This window comes from Halichoeres trimaculatus, unplaced genomic scaffold (genome assembly GCF_033239565.1).
Source record: "Halichoeres trimaculatus isolate MK-OKI-2021-1 unplaced genomic scaffold, fHalTri1.1 fHalTri1_scaffold_23, whole genome shotgun sequence".
NCBI classification, from domain to species: Eukaryota; Metazoa; Chordata; class Actinopteri; order Labriformes; family Labridae; genus Halichoeres; species Halichoeres trimaculatus.
Window position 1 is genome coordinate 5,786,959 of NW_027437201.1, and position 23,483 is coordinate 5,810,441.

General features: G+C 40.1%; 2 protein-coding genes across 4 annotated transcripts; one reads left to right on the top strand and one right to left on the bottom strand.

Annotated features, from left to right (window-relative positions):
• Positions 1-798: 798 nt before the first annotated feature.
• Positions 799-11,792, bottom strand: vps35l (VPS35 endosomal protein sorting factor like). The gene is made up of 30 exons (XM_074663902.1): positions 11,723-11,792; positions 10,937-11,036; positions 10,663-10,845; positions 10,418-10,537; positions 10,302-10,326; positions 9,915-9,994; positions 9,195-9,323; positions 8,994-9,078; positions 8,840-8,896; positions 8,620-8,716; positions 8,469-8,516; positions 8,221-8,314; positions 7,813-8,013; positions 7,676-7,722; positions 6,824-6,935; positions 6,579-6,695; positions 6,447-6,500; positions 6,290-6,370; positions 6,141-6,203; positions 5,972-6,057; positions 5,812-5,892; positions 5,619-5,682; positions 3,450-3,548; positions 3,282-3,359; positions 3,083-3,197; positions 2,832-2,971; positions 2,457-2,622; positions 2,199-2,317; positions 1,886-2,035; positions 799-1,785 (listed from the first exon to the last, which is right to left on the bottom strand). The coding sequence occupies exons 1-30, from the start codon at positions 11,737-11,739 to the stop codon at positions 1,687-1,689; spliced, it is 2,907 nt and encodes a 968-aa protein (XP_074520003.1). The 5' UTR covers positions 11,740-11,792; the 3' UTR covers positions 799-1,686.
• A 425-nt stretch (positions 11,793-12,217) lies between these two features.
• On the top strand, positions 12,218-23,430 carry zdhhc16b (zDHHC palmitoyltransferase 16b). Of its 3 annotated transcripts, XM_074662597.1 has the most exons (11): positions 12,242-12,346; positions 15,113-15,237; positions 16,887-17,179; positions 17,255-17,449; positions 19,878-19,966; positions 20,053-20,081; positions 20,194-20,327; positions 20,713-20,798; positions 20,882-21,005; positions 21,135-21,205; positions 21,992-23,430. In XM_074662597.1, exons 3-11 carry the CDS (start codon positions 16,919-16,921, stop codon positions 22,092-22,094), a joined length of 1,092 nt encoding a protein of 363 aa, XP_074518698.1. In that variant the 5' UTR covers positions 12,242-12,346; positions 15,113-15,237; positions 16,887-16,918; the 3' UTR covers positions 22,095-23,430. The 3 variants fall into 3 exon arrangements, with proteins under 3 accessions (XP_074518696.1, XP_074518697.1, XP_074518698.1); XM_074662595.1 differs by lacking the exon at positions 15,113-15,237 and having other exon boundaries at positions 12,218-12,346; XM_074662596.1 differs by lacking the exon at positions 15,113-15,237 and having other exon boundaries at positions 12,229-12,346; positions 16,891-17,179.
• The last annotated feature ends 53 nt before the right edge of the window (positions 23,431-23,483 follow it).

Sequence of the window (23,483 nt, forward strand, 5' to 3'; positions counted from 1 at the left end):
TTGCCTTGCGGTATTCCCTCTGTTGCTGGGTTAGCACACTTAGTTTGTTCATCTTATTTGTGATAGATCCTACGTTCCCAATAACGATGGATGGACAGACAGGTCCATGTCGACACTTCTTAGCTCACACCTGAGAACCAGCACATCGTCCTCACCTCCTTCTCCTCACCTTGTGGGGAACATCAGGCCTTGCACCAGTTAGCATTGACATGCTACAGGCTGCTAACAGCTGAGTTTACATGTAAACAATGCAGCCAAATACTAAATACTAAACAAACTGATATTTTTAACCACATAAACATAAAAAAGTACCAAAAATTGGTACAGTTGAATACTGGTACCAATCGTCAGGTATCAAGCATCGGTACCGTATCGCTTCAAATGTGAAAGATACCTTCCCCTAATGGGCAGTGTCCCTAAATGGGGCAAAGAACGCAGAGTTTAAAAAGCGAAAATGAATCATGAGTCTGAGAGGCAGAAATGTAATGTCCACACACGTGTATGCAGGGTCTTTTAATAATGCTTGAATAAAGGCAGGAGGAAAACCTGGGTACTCAACTTGAAAAGAAAAGTTTAAATGCCTTTTTTTTCTAGCACATTCTACTTGATGAACATAAATAAAAGAGGTTTGTTCCTACATGTTAAGAAAGGCTGGATGCTGGAATGTGTAAGAGTAAACCTTTTCATACCTTCCTCTTCAGTAATAACACTCATTCAACAAACACTCCATGACCTATACTGTAGGGACTCTCAGAGTGAGAAATCAAACCCATGATGAGCTTTTCATACAAAGCAGCATGTTTATTTCTGTTATCAAAGCATGTAAAAACACTCTGATAAATTCTGCTGAAGGTTTGCTTGATAGTCAGATACACTGTACAACACAGCACAATGTGGAATGTTAGTTCACTGCTTAATACATGTATCAGAAACGCAAGAGCAACTTCTATCAGCAGCAGTTAGTGACAGACAAATGTATAAGCAAAGTCATTCAGGTTATTGTTGTTTTAGTTTTTCACTCTGAATCATGGATCATACACTGAAATATCATAACTTATTTTTACTTAAAGGGGGGTATTGTGCTTTCTCATATTGTAAACATGGAGAGATCATCATTAGATCTTCACAAGACTTGTGAAAATGATGAGGTTATCACAATGAACCACTGAGAGGTTAGGCCTCAAACACCATAGCCTGCCTACAGTCCTGCTCTGACCAATCAGAAGGGTGGGAATTTCAAGCAGGGAGCCTTAAAGAGACAGCAGCTAAAAAAAGGTTCAAACAGTGGCTGAAATAAGGGTTTTCTAAAACACCAGTGTAAGAAATAGGGTTATTTTTTAAGCTGTAAATTATGTTAGCCTACTACAGTGGTACAAGAGGGATAGTATAAAGCCTAAAGGAAAGCACAATACCCCCTCTTAAGTGGCTCTAAATGCTGACACTAAAAAGGGGCAATGAACACACCATTTGAGTTTAACTGTTTGCTGTTTTAAGGCGTTGAAATGTGATGAAGAAAACACTTTTGGCACTTCACTTGTGTAGCTTCACTCTATTTCAAATTGAGCCTTGTCTACTAACACCGCTCTAATGTTCAATATGTGTCACTACACAGATGGATACACTAAGGCGTTTCTTCCTCTTCTCTGTACCAATCATCTTTTTTATTTACAACAAACAGAGTGATGTTCACGTGCGGGACTGTAGCACCAGCCTTTGGACTGTGTCTGTCAGATGCGTCATGTCGGGCTGCTGAGCCTGGTGTTTGATGTACTCAAGAGTTCGAACCTGCAGCAGAGAGAAGAGACAGGAAGTCACTCAGGCTCAGTTTCTTTTTTTTTTTTTTTTAACTAAGGATGAGACTGTGTATGTTTCTGTGTGATCTCACTGAGACACGCGTCTCGCAGTATCCGTGTTTGTGGCTGAGGTTCCACAGGTTGACGGACAGCTGGCTCAGCTTGTTGTTCCTAAGATCACCGTGAGCCAGCAGAACACTGAACAGGGAGAAGGCCAGCGCGCTTTGACGCCGAGTGCTTGGCTGTAAGGGGACAACATTTCAGCGTCATGTTACTCACAACACAACTTAGACTGTTTCTATTTATTTTTTTGGTTATGACCAAAAACATTTTTTGGTTGCTTGTACCTGTGCTTTTATTGAAGAAATTAAAAATAAAAGAAGCAAACAAGCATTTCTTTCTCACCTCATCACGGCCGAGGGTCTTCAGGTGATCCAGGATTTGTCCAATCAGAGTCTCGCACAGCTTGTTGATCTCTGACAGAAACTTGGGATCACCTCCATAAAGTGTTTCATTGGAGTCCACTGAGATCAGAAAAGAGGAGAAAGCCCGTGCAAGTTTTCTTTCACAGTTTTTTCACTTTAATCTTTATAAACAACAACAAACAATCTGTATCTTCAGACTTCATTAGGTGAGATGAAGTGTTTGTAGGTGTGTGGGTACCTTTGGGGACAGAGTAGAGGTAGGTTTCCTGGCTCATGGCGGCCAACAGGGGCAAAGCGCTGACATAAACCCGCACTTTGGCGTCACTGTTGTCCTCCCAGGTGTAATCCTGGACCATGTTGAGCAGACCTCGAACCAGGTACAACACACCATGCTCTGGATGGTCCTGCAAATACACACACACACACACACACACACACACACACACACACACACACACACACACACACACACACACACACACACACACACACACACACACACACACACACACACACACACACACACACACACTTAGATGTAGCCTTCTGTTGCTCTGTTTCATCTACATTTGACTTTGAGCACACATCAGAGGAGGAGGATGCTTAGTCCTACCGGTACGACCAACAACGTAGACAGGAAGTTGTTGATGAAGTCCAACAGGAAGCTTTCAGAAGAGCGCAGCTTCCCCTCCACGCTGATGGAGCGAGGAACCTCGGGGAGAACACTGACTGCTGCTTTTAGGAAAGCATCCGCTGTACGTGTGGAAAGAGATTAAAAAATTAAAGGGAAGAAATGAAGAAAGAGTGAAAAGTTGGAGATAAAAAGTTCATGTCATGTCTCAGCTGACTACATCTTCATCCCACCTTGTGAGAGACACTGGTTGGCGAGAGCGACCTGCCCTGACAGAAGATAGAGGCTGAGACGGCTGAAGATGCTGCTGAGGGATGGGATGGTGATGAAGCTGTAGGCAGCGCACGCCTAGAAGAAAGAAAAGATCAAATAAAAGCAACACAGAGTGTATGGTGGCCTGGAGGGGTCAGATTTAGAGTCTTTTTCACTCACCCTGACAAAGGCTGCCGTTTTTCTGGAGTGACTCCCTTTCATCACCCGACTGGTCTCCATGGCCAGCTGGTTCACCGTCTGAAAATGACACGGTGTGTGTTTAAGAGGGCGTGTGTGGCAAAATATGAGGATTATATGAAAGTGATACACAAACAGAATTTCACTGACGTGAATGAGCTGCACAAGCACTGACTCCAGGTTACAGAAAGTGGCTCTGGCCTCCACACAGAAGCTCAGCTGCTGCTCAAAGTCACGACCAAAAGAAACCTGAACACGTTAAGAAAAGAAACACAATCAATTCATGTAAGAAGGGACAAAACTGCTCTTCTTTTACTTAACAAATACATCTCACACATTGATCCTCTTTTGCTTTTAACTTTTCACAATCTGGCACTCTGTCACCTCTGATGGTTTGTTCAAGTTTATACATTATTCAAAACTCTGTATCTGGAGAGCCAAACGTGCGCCTAGACACAGCTGAAAGTTAGAGATAGGAAATCTTCAAGAACACAGTGTACTGGCACAATCAGATAGCTCCCTGACGACAAAGATAGTCTGACCTTTGAAAATATCGACATACATTTAAACCTCATGTTGTATTATTAGAAGCAGGTTTTAGTGATATAACTGTGTTATGCATAACTTCAATGTTTTTTGAATAAAGAAAAGGAAGTGTCCACTCAATATTCATTTTTGATTTCCTCAGTAACTATACATTAAGTTGATTTTTTTTCATCAGAGTGAAGATTTTGTTTATTTAATCAGTTTTGTGGACCAAAAACAGCATCAGTTTGACTTAGTGGTTGAACCATAGACTGTGTATAATATGGAAACAGTCTCTGTGACATCACGTGTTTCTGATAAAGACGTTTGAAGCCTCTCCTAGACGGGGTCCATATTGGAAAAGCTGAACTCAAATTAGCTTTGACCAATTTAGGTTGAGGTTCAGAGGCATGTCTTCAGCAGATAACAACATGGTGCCTGACTCTCAGTCAAACATGAGTATAAGAACTTGTTTCCAGACTCAAACTGTTTTTAACAGGGCTGTGAATGTGTTTATACAGTTTTATTTCTTAGTTTCTTAGTGCGACAAAAGTGCTACAAGTTATTTAGCTGCAGGTGCTGCCATTAAGTGCAAGATTTTTTTCTTTTTTTTTCTTTCTTTATTTTAATAATGTAGAATAATCTAGCCAAAAGAACCCACAATTAATTGCTGCAACAATATAATTCAACCTTCAACAACATTCAGTAATAAGTAGAGGTGCACAATTTTCACTAATCTTTAAAAAGCCTGACCTGCCAATACCGAATTTTTTTATTTTATTTTATAACTGACAGCATATACCTTCAATGTTCCGATCTTATTTTGTGAAAATCATTGGAAAATACCTGTGAAACAATAAAATCTTTTGTGTCCTGAGTTTTAGGTCTCAGAGCAAAAAGCAACAATGGCTGGCTGTCAGACCCTCCTGGAGGAATATAAGATCAGTTTCATACCTAAGGATGGGCCGATCACCAATCACTCATCACTGATCACTGATCACCAATCCCCCAAATTTAAGGAAATCAGCACAGATCGATCGGTGCATGTCTAGTAGTTGGTGCAGAAAATTCACTAAGAGCTGAGTTTTAAACCTTCTAGATCATTCTACCCGTGAGGACAAAGAAGAGAAGGCTCAGATTAAGGGCCTAAGTGTTCCCTGAACAGATCAGTCTTCAGACATGTCTTAAAGTAGAAAGGGACTCTGTGGATCATATAGAGTTAGGTAATTTATTTCACCATTTGGGAACAACAGAGGAGAAGAGTCTGGCTAGTGATTTGGAGCCGCGCTGGGGTGGGAGCACCAGATGCCTTTCGTGGTGGGCAAGAATATGTTTGCTATATACACTATTTTTTGGGGGGCTTGGTGTATCTGTGGTTTCTAGTGTTTTTAAAGCCAGTCTTCCAGTCCAAACTGTGAAGAACTGCAGTTTTTGGCACCTCTGCATGGGCTTCATACTTTTGAACCGAGGTTTGCAGCTTACATCTCAAACTGTATTCTTATCTACAGTTCTGTTCTTTTAATAAAAGCAAAAAAGGTAAGTGCTATTCAAGGTCTAAAATATCAATAATCACAATCTTTTTTAATCAATCACTCGCTGTTCATTTCAGCACACTTTAATAAAACCATCTCAGTGTCTTCTTGTTTTCTACTGCTTGCATGCTGGAAAACTGAAAAAAACTATTGTGCTAATAAGAGGGTCATCACTTTGAAAAATAATTCAGTTGTTAGCTCAACAATGTTATGCTCTTTTTTGCTACAGCTGCTGCTGATGATAAAGTCTGAGGCGTCTCACCATGCGGATGAAGCCGATGATCAGCAGTGCCAGGGATCGCTTCTCATCCTCCAGCGTGAGAGCGCTACAAAACAGAGCAGACAAGTCATTGACTGATGACTGTCACCAATTTCATCAATTTACCCAACTCTCTCAAAAAGCACAACAAATTATGAAAGTAATTACTGCCTACAACACACACACATGCACATACTTGACAGAGTCGTGCATTGTCTTGCAGATGTGCAGCATGGCATTAAGGATGACGGGGTCTCTGGTTGGCTCCACTTGATGTCTGCAGGAGACAAATTATGTCAACAAGACATTTCAGTTCTGTACTTTTTCTTTCTGAGGTAGATCTAGTTGTTTCTTACTTGATGAAGACTTCCATGATAGATCTGCAGACCTCCACCCTCACACTGTCTTTCTGGAACATGTCCAAGAACGGCAGGAAGCGCTCCTGTGAAACAAAAACATTTGGGTAAACCAGGTAACAACTTCAGACTTCAAGTGTCGCCTCTTTTTGATGCTGTGTTTGCTCACCATAGAGAAGAGGACGGAGAAGTCGTGGAAGTAAGTGAGGATCTTCCTGATCACTGACTGCAGCTGCACGAAGACGAAAACAAAGTTAGTCACCACAGAGCGGCCAGCAGGAGGATGTTCCTGATGCTGTGAGCCAATGAGACGCTGACCTGGGAGTAAGCGTCCTCAAACGCCCGGTCAGGGGTCATGTGTTTGATGATGTCAGCCAGAACAGTGTTGACCTCACGTTTCTATCAGGAGGACAATAAGAGACAAACTGTAAATTCCTTTCATCAAAACACATCAAATCTCCTCAGGTTTACTCACGGTGAAGTGTCGGCAGGTGAACTCCACCCAGATCTCAGCACAGTTGATGTAATCCTTTAATAGACACACAGATCATGAGAATATTTCAAAGCAAGTTCATATGAGTGAGTAAAGGCTTTAACCTGACTGTACCTGGGGACTGCGGACTTTAGTGATGACTTTCCAGGCCTCATTCAAGATGGTCAGCCTCTCAGACTCAGGAGGGTCGGCACAGGCCAGACTACGACCCAGAGACCCAAACAATAAATGCTGAACAGGAGAAGAAAGTTGGGTAGAGGTAAAAAGTCAGCTAAAAATTAACTACTGCAGTAAAAATGTCTACTTAAGTAAAGCAACGAAGTATTTCTACTTAATTACTTGACACCTCTGCTTCTGACCTTTGGGAATCCCGCCTCATCGCAGTCTTTGATCATACTGATGAAATCTGTGGCTCTGGCTGCAACAAACTCCGGCCTGAACGCCCTCATGACAGAATTCAGCAGCAGGGCACTGCAAGAAACATGAGCAAATGTGATTTTTGGAGCTGAAATCATCAAGTAATATTTTTTCTGCAACACTTCTTTAGAGACAAAACAAAACAATGAACAAGAACATAAAGTGAAATTATTGCATTTGGAAACTCAATCAGCAGAACAGACTGCATCTTTCAACCCCTTACTGTCACCCTGCTACAGGAAACCTGGCTGTGATATTTGACACGTCTTTCAGATTTCACAAACAGATAAATTCAGTTGTAAAGATGAGCTGTTTTTGTCTTATTTTCTTATTTATGAAATGTCTTTTTTAGACTTAATTTGAGCCACATTCACCTGACCGGCCCAGGAAAATGTCTTGTTTTAAGTTATTTGAATACAAAAATGAGGTCTGAATTGTTTTTGAACAAGTAAAAAAAAAATCTTGAATAAGAAAAAAGTTACTAGTATTAAGAAATTATTCTAGTTTTAAGCATTTTTTTCTTGTTCCATTGGCAGATTTTGTTTCAGACATTCTTCTGGACTGATCAGTTAAATGTGGCTCATTTTAAGTATAATCAGACAATTTTTACTCAAAATGAGACAAAAAACTTGATAAGATTTCAGATTTTTGGAGTGTACACAAACTTTGACTTGAGAAACAATGTTTTGATACAGTATCTCTAACCTGTGTGAAATTAATATGTGTACTCTTATTTGACTTTGGAGAAAAAAAACTACACACATGAATTTCCCTTCTTTATAAAAGTCACTCACTTGTTCCCCAGCTTTTTGCACCGCTCCATCATCTCTGTCAGCAAAGCCTTCAATAGAAACACAAACAAACAGCGGTATTTATTGACTGAGCCTGTTTTCTTGCTGATATTTCATCAGAAATGTGTGTGACTGCTTGCCTCTGGAGCTCTGTAGGCAATGCACTGCAGGATCCAGTTGATGGCGGGTGAGTAAAGTGTCAAGTACTCTGGGACCTCCACTCTCTGCTGGACCAGCTGGTTCTGCACGCTCTCCCCGCTGATCTGCCGGAAGGTTCCCAGTAGGTCGAAGAAGTTGCGGTTCAGGCTGTCTTTAAGCTGGGGGGCCACTTCCATGCCCACCTGTAGTGAGGAAACACTGAGCATTCAGAGACAGGTCTCCTCTTTCTCCAAAAGCAGTTACAGCAATGCCAGGAAGTAAAGGTTTTCGTGGTAATAAATTCAGAAAAGATATCAGTTATGGGTAAAATTCAACACTTTGTGGCCGTTTTAGGATCTCAAAAAGCAAAACAAAAGTGGGATAAGTGGTTTAAAGATGTTTCGTCTCACCCTGCAGAGGTAAGCTCTGGTGTATGCTGCAACCAGAGGGTCTCCAATCCCTCTGATCATTGCTGTCAACCGAGGGAGCGTCTCCTGAATCCCGCTGTGAGGGGCAAAAACAAAGTGTTCTGTGGATTTTAAGGATGTATTTTTTGGATATACCAGGAGCCTAATCCAGGTTTGAAAAGAAAATGTATCAAAAACAAACATTTATATTAAGACAAAGAAAAACCGAAAGAAAAAAGTCTGAAACATACGATTTGTTCAGGAAGCGGTTGCACTTGAGAATGGCAGCCTCGACATATCTGTTCACAGAGGTCAAAGAGTCAAACTATTGATCTCATACGACTCATGGCGTCATGAAAACCACATCAACACCACATGAATAAAGCTGCTGCTAAAGGATACAGTCGAGGAAGAAGCTCTCTGATGGAGGCGATCTTGAAGAACCAGTTGAGGCACGTTTCCTTGGCTGTGTCATTGACATCGTCCACTGTGAATGACTCTAAAGAGGGACACCCAGCGGACACATCATAAACATTGAATAGCTGATAAACAAGACACAGGAGGAGGATAACGGCGCCAGCACTGACAAATCAAAGAGGTTGGATGAGTAACATAGATGTACCTGGTAGAGGTCTTGGGTCTGAACACATGGTCCAGATTCTGTCGTACACAAGCCGACCTACCAGAAAGTAAAACATGAATCAGAAAGCCATTTTCCTTTTGACTTTATATTTTTTCCTTAAATGAAAAGAGAGAAATCAAACTTCTTCGAGTACCAAAAGTGTCCAGGATATCTGTGATGAGAACAAACTTGCTTGGGTAGAACTGGATCACAGAAGTGTCGGACAGAAGCTTGGAGCACTGGAACACAGATCAGAGATCAGCACTTCAGCTTTCACACATGACACCAGAGTTCCTTAGATATTCTTCACTGTGTGTGTGCGTGAGTGTGTGTTTTTTGTTTTTAAACTGAATACCTGGATGACGATCTTCAGGGCTTTCACTTTCTGGTCGGAGGCCCAGGCTTCCTTCAGGGACTGGTTTAGCTCCTCGATGCGGTTTGCATAATCCTGCTGGGAGAGGTTGAGCAGCTCTCTCTGGGAACCCTGAACACAGACACACAGACAAACAGACAAACAGACAAACAGACAAACAAGGGAAGTCTGATTACTTGATACTCAACATAGAGTCACTCTGGACAGATTTTGTGTTTCAATACCAGATGATTTCTAAATAAATGCTCGATTTTGCTAAACCTTTGAATAGGGATGGGTACCGAATTAGGTCCAAAGTAGTATCCACTGGTTTATGTAAAATCAAAAGGTACCATGTTTAGGGACCTAAACACATCCTTGTGACTGAGAGGTAGTAAGAGAGTAGGTAACTTTCCATGCTGGACATGAACACAACATTACAAAGTTATATACTGAAGAATAAATATGTTAAATTAAAAAAAAAACATTTCATTATTGAACAAATTGATATTTTTTACCACACAAACACAGAAAAGTAACGAAAATTGGTACTGTTAAGTTCTGATACCAATTGCCAGGAACTGGGCATCAGTACCATATCGTTTCAAATGTGAAGGGTGCACATCCCTACCTCTGAACCTGTGATAATTCCACACATCATTCTACAATGAACAGGAGCACACATGGAGACATATAGATTTATCCCATTAGATAAAAACATACTTCCTCAAGATCATCCAGCTCCTCCAGGCGAGTTCGAACTTTCTCTGAAACAGCTGACGATCCTGGACTTGGAGCTTTACCTGCAGCGACAACAGAGGTACCTTGTTAGCTTTTTGTCATAGTTAAAACAATAATGACAAGGATATAAATATAAAACTAATAATATTAAGAAGAAGTGTGAAAAAAATGTAGATGACATCAAATACACGGTTAAAATAAAAACAGAAAAATTGGACTTTAAGAGAACTGAGTGATCATACACTTGTTTCACATGTGTCACTGAGAGAAGTACCCTCTTATGATCACATCATCACGTGTTTTTAAAAAAATTTTTTTTTAATTCACTCATTTTTAGACATTACGTTAAATGAGGGACACTGGTCTTACCTTTGTCAGAGCCCATGAAAAGATTCTATGAAGGGATCAAAGAAAACGGTATTAAAGCATGGTTGTGCTGCTTAAAGACTCTACTTTAACATCACACTTAGGAAACAATGACTCACAATTGAGAGTTTCTCAGTGGTGGTGAATCTTGCCAAAATCTCCCCCCGTTTTGCCGACCAAGGCTCAAAGTCCAGGCCCACTGCTTCTTCGTTCTTCTCCTTCCTCTTCCTCCCCAAGTCCTGGAAGCACAACAACTCCTTAAGAACAAATCAGGAAACTTCTCTTGTTCTCACTTCTTGTGTTTGGTTTCTTTTCAAGGTAAAAAAAAACAAACTCCCCCATTAATTACAGGAGTTGTACTGACCCCCGTAGAGGCACTGTGTGTCATGGTTGGGGCCTCACTAGCTGAGGCCGCAGCAAACATGGAGAGGGGATCTGTGCCATCCAGCATGGAGCTGAGGGGGTCTGCTGGTGCAGAGGAGGAGGACGAGGAGGATGAGGAAGTGCTGCCTTTTCGAGCACCACGGCGAGTCTTTGTGTCTGTCACCTGAGAGAGGAGAGTCAGAGCAGTTGGAGAGGATGTTGTAATGAAGTGTGACAGTGTTGGGACTAATAGGTCATAACTGCAGATGGTGTACCATGATGGGCTTGAGAGGATGGTAGTCTCCAAACTCAACCAGTGCAGCTTCTGGACGACATCTCTGCAGCTCTGCTTCATAGTTGCGCAGCTGGGAGCGCCTTTTTACAGAGACAAGAGACAAGACCAGATTCACCTGTTTCATTTAAGATCATCCAAATATTCAAGTTTTAGTCTAAAACTAAAAATGTAATCTGTTTCTACAGATGGAAGGAGCATACAGCTGGTTTATTTTCTTATATTAGACCTGGTGCTGACAATATTTTTGACATTGTCTTGTTTTTGTTTTTTAAACACTGATTAGGTCCCATCAGGATCTGAGATGTTGCCAAACCTAGACAGAAGTCAGTGGTGCATAGAATCCATAGACTGCCAAGGTATAAGACTTTGGATTGCGCTTGAAACATATAAAGTAAAAGGTTTGGCTGATAGATTTAAACAAGGTTGTAGCATTACCTCTTAAAGCGACTGCGCAGCTTTGTTAACATTTTATTCTACAATAAAATATCTGCAAATCAAAGTGCTACAACACATGTACCAAACCTGACGCATCCTTGTTATAGGCTATAACCAAACTCATTACCACAGAGGGCCTTAGGTTGACAACAAACAACACTTGCTGCACACAACACTAGTTGTCATGTTGAAAATTTGCAGGACAGTTAACATTTCTTCAAAGCGCCATCGCGATTTAGGTAAAGCATGCTTATTCACCAAATCCAAACAATATCGACAAACAATTGACTTCATAAACTTGAGTATTTGGACTGAGAAAGAGGCATCTTACCACTGCACCACAGCCATTTTCCACAATCACATGACTTGCTTGCTTCACGACACTTGCATTCCACTTCCTGGTTACGACAATTTGAGGCAAACGCTGTTTATTTATTTCATGTCAGGTTAGAAGTCTAATATTAACTATTTTAATCGTATGCTTTACATTGCAATAGAGTAACACTTGGTTGTTTCACCAGATGTAACAACGACAATTTGAGAAAAGAGACATTTTGTTGAACCGTTATGGCAATAGACAACTTCATTTCCCAGAATACATTGGGCGCAATAAGGACATGGAAGAAGAGGTCCCACTTTGATACTCTTTATAGACAACTAAAGCTAAAGGGAAAAAAGAAAACTTGTAAAAAATGAACCGTGCAAACTTGCCAGGGCTGAGACAGTAATTCACCTTCACTGCTATCTGGACCAGCGGCCATTTTTTTCGATCAGAAATCATAGTTTTTAAACTACTGCTGAATAATACCTCTGTTTAATATATGATCTTTGCGGACGCCTCAGTTCATGCAGCGGGTCTGCAACAGGCAGTCAGCGGAGACCTTTGCTAACACGGTAGCCGAACATGACCTGACCGTAGTGTTCTAGGTTTTCCCAACCCCATTCACCTGACCAGGTACAGTACATCGATGTAAGACTCGAACCTTGCTGGTTTTTCTGTATTTATCTAAGATTTGTCTTAACATGTTGAGGATGACTGGAGGCAGCTAGCGGTTAGCTCAGGTGAAAGCATGACATACTGTAGCTCATTAATGGGAGAATTCTTCATCTGTTGGTTGAAAAGATCAGATATTTAGTTATAAGACCAGATAGCTTGATCGTGTCGGCCATAAGAGCCGTCTAAAGGTGAACGTTTGTTATATATTTTATAATAGTTGTCTCAAAAAACGTACACAGAGAGGTGTATGCTGTGCGAACATGGTAAACAGAAACACAACACATTTCACAAAACGTGTTATAACAGGCTAATAGTAACTTCTGTCGCAGGAAAACGTTATTCTGACTTTTATTGTAGATTTTTTTTTTATCTTAGTTAATCTCAAAGATTTTTAATATTTCAACATTTGTTAATTAATTTCCTTTAGCGTAATTTATTAGTTTAGGTGATGCACTACGTGACTAATAGGGTTGGAAAAAGCAGTCACAGTAATATCCCAGTAATATATTTGGGTCTCAACAATTATAATAAAAATCAGTTAAAGAAAAATATTTAACATTTAAAATGTAATTATTAAGTTGTTAAAGGGTCAGTAAATAGTTAAAATAAACGCAAAATAAATCCTTGTTATATTTTTTTTATTGAATGAAATATATTCTAATAAACAGTTATAATAACTATTTAACTTAGGAAAAGAAATTTCACATGTTAGAGGCCAAAAAACACTTTTTTTTAAAAGTCAGTGGAATACCAAGTAAATATTCTGTACATAATTTTCTCTTTAACTGGTCAAACAGTTTATAAGTTGTTAACATTTCTATGCTGTTATCAGTGTTTTTTTTAATGTAAATATTTTAAGGGAAAAAATCACATTCCCTTTATGCCTAAAGTGGCATCACTTTGTGTCAAGACCACACTTTTTACACAGGGTACTGTAGCAATAGAACAGTAGTAAACAGTGAAAATGGCTGTGGAGCTGTTTACAGTTTTTTTCCTATGACCTGTTAAAGTTTACCTCATATGCAGTAGGTATGTTTACACAGTAAATAACAGTAGAAGAAATACCTTGGGGGAGTAGGGTGTCTGTTGGACTGTTTAAGTATATACATTTTATTTTAACATGTAATATCATGAGTATAAAATGGAAAGCTCATTAGATATCAGCATTTAAGAACCAAATGAACAAAAAGAAGCAAAAACCTACCAAAAATGTATCTTGTACAAAAAAGAAGGGCTTTGGTCGATATAAAATGTACCTGCAATCTTTTCATCTACAGCTGAGGAATAAACATAACCCAAGGAGAGGTAAACGATCACATATAAACAGCCTTTAGTTCAGGTCTAAAGTCTGTCTGAGGGTTAACAGATGCATCACCTTCTCAAGCAGAGACAGCAGGGCGTAGTAAAGCTTATTACATTGGGACACACAGGATGTGAAGTGATCTGTATGTCTTGTAAAACCAGATTTAGGACAGCTGGTTGCCATAGAGACTGGGCTGCCCTGCTTGTGCCACTCTCTCATGTTCTTTCTGGCTCTGCCAGGTACAGAACATAGATCTAGATTTGCATTTGAAGCTCCTCTCAACTGAGTGGACAGATTTAATGAATTTCAGGCTAGCGACCTCAAAAATGACAAAAACAAGTGATTCAATGTTTTGAATGATCAAGTGAAACAGAAACATACAATTCCAAGTCTAAATGTTATGACAGTTGGGATTTTTAATCCTGCATTTTTATGTCAGTCTTAGTTTCTCATTTCCCGCATTTCACTCTTGGTATTTCAATCAGACCGAATCAGTGTAACCTTTGAAGAGGTAGTAGTGTCACTTTTCCTCAAGACATGTTAAACCAATAAATACATGTCCACTGAAACCAAAGCAGGTGGGAAAACTTGAGCTAACACATTATTTTACTCCCTGCATGTGTTAAAAATGCCTTGAAACCGAAAAAAGTTCAATTAGCTGCCCCATTTTTCTTTAACTGAGATAAATTCTGACTTTAAAGCTAAAGTTTTCCAACATAGATGTTAGTTGTTTTCTATTTTGTTTGTGGATGAAAGAAGTTGTGTCTTCCAGATTGGAAGATAAATGTGTGTGGATCAGACTGCAGGCTGCTCAGCCTGCCTAAAAATAAGAAATCAGTGAGATTTGTTCCTGGCCAAAAATGGCATGAACACAAATTTTCAACTAACAGAAACAGGCGGACAAATACTTCTTGGCTGCAATAGAGGAGAAAGACTCAACCTGACAGACACATCACTCATACAAACAACACTACAGGAGTTGGTTACACGGTCAAGGAAGGGTTGTGGCTGCGGCCATAACACATCTGCAATGACAAGTTGCAGTTGATCAATCAATCAATCAATCACGTTTATTTATATAGCACATTTAAAAACAACCAAGGTTGACCAAAGTGCTGCACATGAAGTAGATTTTGCTGTAGATCAAATGTGTGCTCGAGATTTGGAAGTGGTATAGCAGCATTGGTGTTAATGACAGTATAATCAGAATAGTTATGCAAAGCAAAGTAGGGATGCACCGATATGAAAATTTTGGCCGGTATTTGAAAAAAAAAAAAAAAAAAAATCGGAAACAGTAGTTGAGAGAGAAAGAGCAGTGCAATCGTGAGAAAAAAACATCATGGAGAGGATCAAGGGGTGGAGTGCCCGGGATGAATGTAATCTAAAAAAGTATGTTCTGTCTGTTTCTGTATCAAAAACAGGAAGAGAGACATAAAAGAAGAGAGTCCACTCTTCGTAGGCATCCCTAAAGCAAAGTTCGGGGTCGTCACTCAAAGGCAATTAAAATGAATGGTAAATAACAGTGGGCCTGGAACCAAACCTTGAGGTACGCCCTTGTGGTTTTTATACCTCCCAATCAGCACCTTTCAGCTGTACACCCTATGCTCCAGAAGTGAGATGATAACAAACCAACTTATGTGCAAGAAAGTTATTTTACTGATGTTACAGAATTAATGTGGTAATTATTAATGAATGTGTTTGGTTGCTTCTTTTGAAACCAAATGGAAAAGCTACCAAAATCATCACGTAGGACCTAGACCAGGGGTCTGCAACCTCTACTTTCAAAAGAGCAATTTTGCCTCAGCTCACCTTGATGAACGTCATTCAAGAGCCGCAAAATATACTTCATCTTCACAATAAAGACAAAAAAAGTGTATAACATTCTAGGCAAAGTAAAAAATTAGTGAATAATTATCTAAACAAGATTTGGAAAAAAAGATAAATGAAATAAAAAAAATGTGCAAAAAAACGTGCAAAAAATTTGAAATGTAAAAAATTGCAATAAAAAAATGGCTGAACCTAAATTATGCAATTTCTAAATTTTGCTTTATTTTTTCAAAAAAATTGTAAAAAAATTCTAAAAACTGCAAACTAAGTAAAAAAAAAAAAAAGGGATTTAAATACAAACTTCAAAAATTTGCAGAATCCCCCCCTTTTCAAAATGTGAAAGAAATGTAAAAAAAATGAAATTAAAGAAATGTCAAAAAATGACAAAAAATGTAGAAGCTTTATTGCAAGAGGTTTTACATATTTTGTACAACACAATGTTAAACTGTGAATTGTTTTGTGTCTGTGTTGTTATCATTTATACCATCTTGAAGAAAAATTTGTAAAACAAAATAGTCTATTTATTATATTTATAAAGCTACAAGGAGCCACTGCAAAGGAGTCAAAGAGCCACATGAGGCTTCAGAGCCGCAGGTTGCAAACCCCTGACCTAGACAGACAGGACATTTATTTCTGCCGGATCAGCCTTTAAACTTTGGGTCTTTGAATTTGTGCTGAAAATAACTTTTGAATGGTCAGCGGTGATCAGTGTGACCTTTTTAGCTGCAACCAACTGTAAAGAAAGAACTAGGGTTGCCAGTCCTAACTGTCAGCTGAAGGTCCTGGATCAGCATCTCGCATTATTAATGACACTCTATTAGGGAGTACCTGCCTTATCTGTGTAACCAATACTCACTTTCATGAAATGACCCCCCGATCAGGTAACCACTTTATTTCCTTCTTAAGATATTCATCCCTTTGCATTTCCCTCTTACAGGGTTACCAGAGCAAGCTTCTAAGAGGTGTTTGGCCTGGAGATCTGGATTTGCTCTGAATTATTAACAGGAGAAGTTTATTTGTAGGACCTGATGGGGGCAGCTCATTACCTGATTGCACCTCTTCTTAGATGGACATGTGTCAAACGGAGGATGCTGCCCTCAGACTTCATGATTGGTTGTTCCTTGACTCTGTCCTCAAGTCCCTCATGCTTCATTCTGCCTCCCGTCTTGTAAAGTAGACCTCGATGTCGTCCTGTTAGATGACTGGCTTAGAAGCTCTGAAACTCTAGGGTCAACCTGAGGAGCAGGGCAGACATGACGACGGAGAACTCAGCAGTTTTGAGGCTGCGCTACGAGGAGCTGCTGTTTTTCGCTGCCTGTGTGTGTAACTGCTGGGGTCTGTGTCTGTGCGTTTGTGTGTGTCTTGAAGGCAGAGTGTGTAGGAGAGGAGGCGGCGCTGGCATGCGTTTGGGCAGCAGCTGGAGGTGGCAGCTCTCCCGGGCCATGCGACTGACGCTGCGCTGGTGCCGTCCACATAGAGGGGGCCGAGGCGGGGGATCCAAACCCTGGATGAGTAGCCAGATTCTGGATCTGTGGAACTACAGTAAGCTTCTGCTCAAGTCCCTGTACTTCAACAGCCTCACTAACTCGGACACGCTGCTGGACTGTGCGTTTGAACCTGTTTACTGGATTGTGGACAATGTGACTCGCTGGTTTGGAGTGGTGAGTTTCTGGTTTCTCTTCTGGATCCTTTTTTCCCCACTTCAAGTTCCTCACCCTCTGTTTCTCCTCCTTCAGGTTTTTGTCACTCTAGTCATTCTGCTAACAACCTCAGTTGTGGTCATCGTCTACCTGTTTGTCCTACCCACGATCCTCAACACTTACCCTCTGCACTGGATTGTTTGGCATCTCGGCTGTGGTCACTGGCTTCTTATCATGGTGGTCTTCCATTACTACAAGGCCACCACCACCTCTCCAGGACACCCGCCTAAGGTAACCAACTCCTCTGAGTAGTTTTTGATGATTAACACCTCACCTCAGGTTAAGGACATTAAAGGAGTGCTGGTTCACTTCCTCATCAGACATTAGTCCATAAAAATCTGAGTCAGCACAGACCTGTGCGTGATAAGAGTTCCTATTGTGAAAGACAAGAATTTAGAAAATCCTGCGACAATTTAAAAAAAATTAAAATGGGTAAAAAAAATCCAGTAAAATTGCAGGGAAAATTTTCTAGTTTTAATCCTTGACACAATCACTCTAACTTAAAAAAAGTCCTGTTTAGTTTCTTGTCAGTGGTTGTTTGTGGTCGTTCATCTTCTGTTACATCATGACTGATTTTTAGTACACTTAGTACAGAGCTTTTGGTCAACCCACTAAAGTATCCCATATAACAAAAAAATTAAACCTGATGCAACAACTTTTAAAAACTACAGATGCACGACCTGCTCCTGCTGTCTGGTATTATCCTGATACAAACTCAAAAAGCCAGATGGGCAGCAAAGGAGCGATCCATCGGACAGATCCAAAGAACTCATCCATGCAACTCAAGCAAGAAAAGCTGTAAGATTGGACCAAAGTGTCCCAATTTTTATCCAGTGTAAACCCTAATTTCTAATGTCCTTTTGGCAGTTAATTTTTGATACGCTCTCTAAAATTACAGGCAGAGATTTGGAGCTATCTGCAGTCCTGGCTCTGTTTGTTGTAATGACACAAACTCTAAGGTTGGGAAGCTTTAAGCAAAACTGTCTGTTCTTTGCAACACCTGTAGCCAGAAGACAAATTTTGATGAGATGGAAAGACAGCAGCTCACCATCATTTACACAGTGGATAGTGAAGAGAAACGCTCTATTTTAACAAACTGGAGAAGATAAGGTCTACTGTCAGGAGGTCAGGTGACAAATCATGTTGAATGAATGAGTGACCTGTAATATCCTAACGTTAAACATTGTTAAATTTTCTACCCATTGGTTTGTGTATTACTTCACCTCCGTCATGTATTCCTAGGTAACTGCTGGTGACCAAGGTGATGGAGTGTGTTACTATAGACCTCAAATGGCTTATTCAATGCTATACCAGACTTTATTTGTCCACTGTGATTTAATTAAAATTTTTTATAATTATTATCTTTACTATTTTTAATTTTGCTGTTGTGAATTTGTCTTCTTATTTGTTTATTATGCTCTTTGATATTTAGTGGCCTCTAGGGCTGGGTATTGCTAAGAACCTCACAGTTTGATTCGGTTTCGATTCTTTAGGTTGCAATATTGATTTAAATGCTTTGATTATCGATTTTCATTCCCCATGTGAACATATGTGATAAGTCACCTCACCTTTTGTAGCAATAAAACTACCCAAATGTCAGACTTTAAAGCTGTAGGAGCTAGCTGTATGCTTCTGCTGCTGCTTTGGCTGCCATTTGTTTGTTGTCGTCTCTCGTGGCCCTTGTGCACACAATGCAAATAACACGCACGCTCCCCCCATTTGCCTGGAGGTGAATCGATTCAGAGACAATATTTCGATCCATTGATTCATACATATTCTTACCCAGCCCTAGTGGCCTTCTCAGTGTTACTGTGGGTGAGGTGGGAGTCAGGGGAATCTAATGTCATGTATTGTATTCAACTATAAAAATCAAAAATGAACTTTGTAAAAAAAAAAGAAAGAAAAGGAAAGCCATAAGATGTCTGAATCTCTTCTTCTTATCAAAGAATAAAGATTGTTAAATTATTATTGGTATCAGATCAGATCAGTATTGACATTGGCCGATAACAAAACCCAATATCAGGTACTTGGACTTAAAAAGTTGGCTTGGTGCATCCCTATCAAAACCAAACTAACTAATAAACAAACTAAAAAAAAGTATAAACTAAACTGAACTCCAAACTAGAATAAAGATATATTCACCTGGAATTAAAAAAACAAAAAACAAAGTCAAACTAACTTAACTACATTGGATTTTTTTTTATTAAAGATTTTATTCAAAGCAAAATTGAAACATGTTTTGCAACTAGACATGGTTAAAATTGTTTTTCAGAAAATAAAAAGAATAAAGTAAATAGGTATAAGACGTGGTTGTCTAAACATTCTTATAGAGTGAGGTGCCAATAGAAAGTTCAAAGCTTGGCAGAGCCATTGTGAGTAAAAACAGTCTGTCAGGACTGGTAAACAAATAGGGTTGGTGTTGTTTACCCATATGTACATGTTTCTGTCACCGCCCACAAAGATAAAAGTGAAAAATCTAAATCTGCACATGTATAACAGAGAACAGAAATCCTCCTCCAAAGTTAAAGACATTCACAAAGATATAAAGGCTCATATTCTTCATTGTGCAGTGAAACTATTTCAATCCATGTTTCAAAAATCCTCAGTCTGATAGTCACAAAAAATTGCTAACACTGACCTTCGTTTTTTTGTCTTTCAGGATAAGCTTCAAATCCCCTCTGTGTCAATCTGTAAGAAATGTATCTCTCCAAAACCAGCGAGGACACACCACTGTAGCATCTGCAGCATGTGAGAGAATCAAACCTTTTTTTTGATGAAGAGATTCCGATGTTTTTTCCCTCTTTTTAACAAATTCCCTTTGCTTTTTTCTAAAGGTGTGTGTTGAAGATGGACCACCACTGTCGTATCCTTTTGAAAAAACGAAACAAAAAAAAAAGACTACTTGACTTCATAAATTCTGATGTTTTTAGTTCTTTCTTGTAATATTTCTACTTTTGACCTGAACACACCTCCAGCCTGGTTGAACAACTGTGTGGGCCACTTCAACCACCGCTACTTCTTCTCCTTCTGCCTCTACATGACCCTGGGCTGCGTCTACTGCAGCATCAGCAGCAGGGACCTGTTTCTGGAGGCGTACAGTGCCATAGAGGTACCACTCTTGACCTGCCGTAACCACTTACTGAAAAGCCATCTTGGTGACGTGGTGTTTTGCACAGTGGCACCTGCCAGAGGGTAGTAAGAAGGCACAAGCGGGGCTCAGATGGCAAATGACAAGTGAAAGAGGAGACGTGTAAGGGATCTTTGCTTTCTGCCCTCATACAGTCTCCTCTGATCCTGGATGATCTTATCTCATAGTTGACCGTGCACCAGCTGGTGGAAAACTTCAGGCCCTTCAAACTAATTGATGTTCTGGATCAGCAGAATCACTGTTTTCAGCTTTCTCATTTTCAAGGCAGCCTTTGAAATCTGAAAGTGAAAGTACGTCAAGTTTTGAGCCAAAATGACTGTGCGCCTGTTTATTTCTGTCCCCTCAGAGATACTATCAGACCCCACCTCCTGATGAGGACTACACAGAAACCACTGCTCACAAGAGCATCATCTTCCTCTGGGTGCTGACCAGGTAAAGAACACACTCAGTAAGTAGTTACTGCCCAGTTAAAAGTTGACTCCATCATACAGACGTGTTTTGCTCCTCTCCTGCAGCTCGGTGGCTGTAGCTCTTGGAGGACTTACACTATGGCACAGCATCCTCATCAGCAGGGGAGAGACCAGCATTGAGCGCCACATCAATCGCAAAGAGACCAAAAGACTGAAAGAGAAGGGAAAGGTACGCACATTTTCTTGAAGACACTGCAAGTCCCATCATCAACATGCATGAATGCATTTTTTATTCAATGAAGCAAATAGCTGTTGGAAAATTAAAGTGTTATTTGGATTTTCTTTTCTTGATATGCAGGTTTTCAAAAATCCATTCCATCACGGGAAAATAAACAACTGGAAAATACTGCTTGGTGTGGAAAAAAGAAGGTGAGTCAATAAAATCTCAAAAGTTGTCACACTAGGCAATTTAATAGAACTAAAGCAACCAAAAACAATGGGTTAGCAATAGTTATTACTGTGCTGACCTGAATGCAGGACGACCCCGATTTCAAGATGACCCCTCTTTTCAGGCCCAGTCACAAGAAGAACACCCTGATAACCTAAATTATCTTAAAAAAAAAAAAATTATTGAAACTTCATTTTTATTGGTATCTGGTGTTAGCTCCGTTAGCCATGTCTGTGAATAGCATAAATAGCCTTCTGGTGTTCCTTCTGTTGCTGGGTTAGCAGGGCTAGCTTGTCCATCTTATTGGAGATAAATTATCTTACGTTCCCAATAACAATGAATGGAAGGACAGGTTGATGTCATCACTTCTTAACTCACACCTGAGAACCAGCACTTCATCCTCACCTCCTTCTCCTCACTTTGTGGGGAAACATCAGGCCTTGCACCAGTTAGCATTGATAAGCTACGGGCTACTAACACCAGATTTCCCATGTCAACAATGCAGCCATGGTTACATGTAGGATCTCCAGACAAACACAGAAGAAAAAGTAGTAAAAATATCACTTAAGACAAAACCAGTTTGGTGTCCATGACCAACAAATGAACCACACAAAGTAATGATCGACTCCAAAGGCAAAGATCACGAAAAAGAGATCACTCTAAGCTCCAACAAAACCACTTCATTCAGAATTACAGGATGTCAGATGTTTAAGACGTCTCATTTTGTGTCGGCAGTAATTCAGGTCTTTTTCTCTTCTGTTCCTTAGTCACTGGTTCACTCGGGTCCTGATGCCTTCCAGCCACCTCCCAAATGGAGACGGCATCGTGTGGGAATGCAACTTCAACAGAAAGGACCCCATGGCCATCTGACCCTCACCTTTTACTTCAGACTGTAAACAGCTATGTGTACAACACTTCACCTGCATTGAAACTACAAAGGGAGGGAAAGGAGCTTTACGTCATCTTTTTGTCTGCTGCTACAAACAGTGATGTGGAGAGCTGTAGAGTAGTGGGTAAAAGGAGTTTATCTCCTTTGGCTTTTCCACATCAGCATCAGAGATTTATGATTCCCCGTCTGTCTCCAGGTCTTGTTGTAGACTTTACCACCAGCGGACGTCACTCTTTGACTACAACACTGTTGACTAATTTCTTTCATAAATAATGCTGCTGGCCAGCACTGTGTTAAGCTCAAACCTGTTCCATGCATTTCTCGCAGAGACTTGAGGCTTTTAGGATTTTCATTTCCTGAACCAACACTACGGTAAGATCAGCAGTCTGAGATTACAGCCTCGCAAGGTGCTACGTGTTGCATATCCCATTATCAAACTGCTACACAGCTTATTCTGGTGAGGGACAGACATGATTATACTTGAAATGAAAATGTGCTTGCTCATTCTTCAGCATAAGAGCCAAAAAGTTTGCACACACACCCTCCTTTATTTTGAACCAGCTCCAAATCTGAGCTCTCAGCTGTTGTCATGGTTCATTGTTGAAAAAAATCAGGACGTGTTGATATTTGACCATTCTGATGAGCCTCGACTGTCTGCTCCTTTAGCAGGTCTGTGCTATCGACTGTAAAGTTTATCTGTGATGTCTGTCTCGTTTTGTGAAACATATCCAAGGGTTTCTCCACATGATGGAAGTGAGTGTCCAAACATTTCTTATATTTTGTTTTTTAATTGTCCTGTGGTAATTTTAATCTGTCTTTTGAAAAAACATCTCAAGGTTTAAAACTCTGCATGTTAACCCTCTCATTTCTTTGCTGCTGTTTTGTGAAGGCTGTGCTGCCAGGACTAAAAAGAACCACTTTAGACTGAGGTTCTGGTGTGAAGAGTGTAAAACAAAGAGCTTTATTTAACATCCTGAAGACATGACTTGAACCAGTGCGTACTCAACAACCCTTCATAGATTTCATCGTACCATCTTTTCAGTGATGAGAAATAACTGTGTGCCTTGTTGGGTCGTCCTGCTTTTTGAAAAGGGGCACTTCAGTGAAGTGAATCAGGCACCGAGAGATGGAATTCAAGGATTTTAATCCTCTTTGATATTTTCCACCAAAATGTTCAACCAGTGACTTAATAATGAGTTTTTTTGATCTGTAGTTGCCATAGGAACGTGACATACAGCTGCGATATCATTTGTAACTGACGGGAGCTGTGCTCCAGTTTTTCATTTCTTGTTTTTTATAATAAAACCTTTAATATATCAGTGGCTTTCACTTGTGGAACAAAGAAAACAGCTTTTTGTTTAATTAAAAAG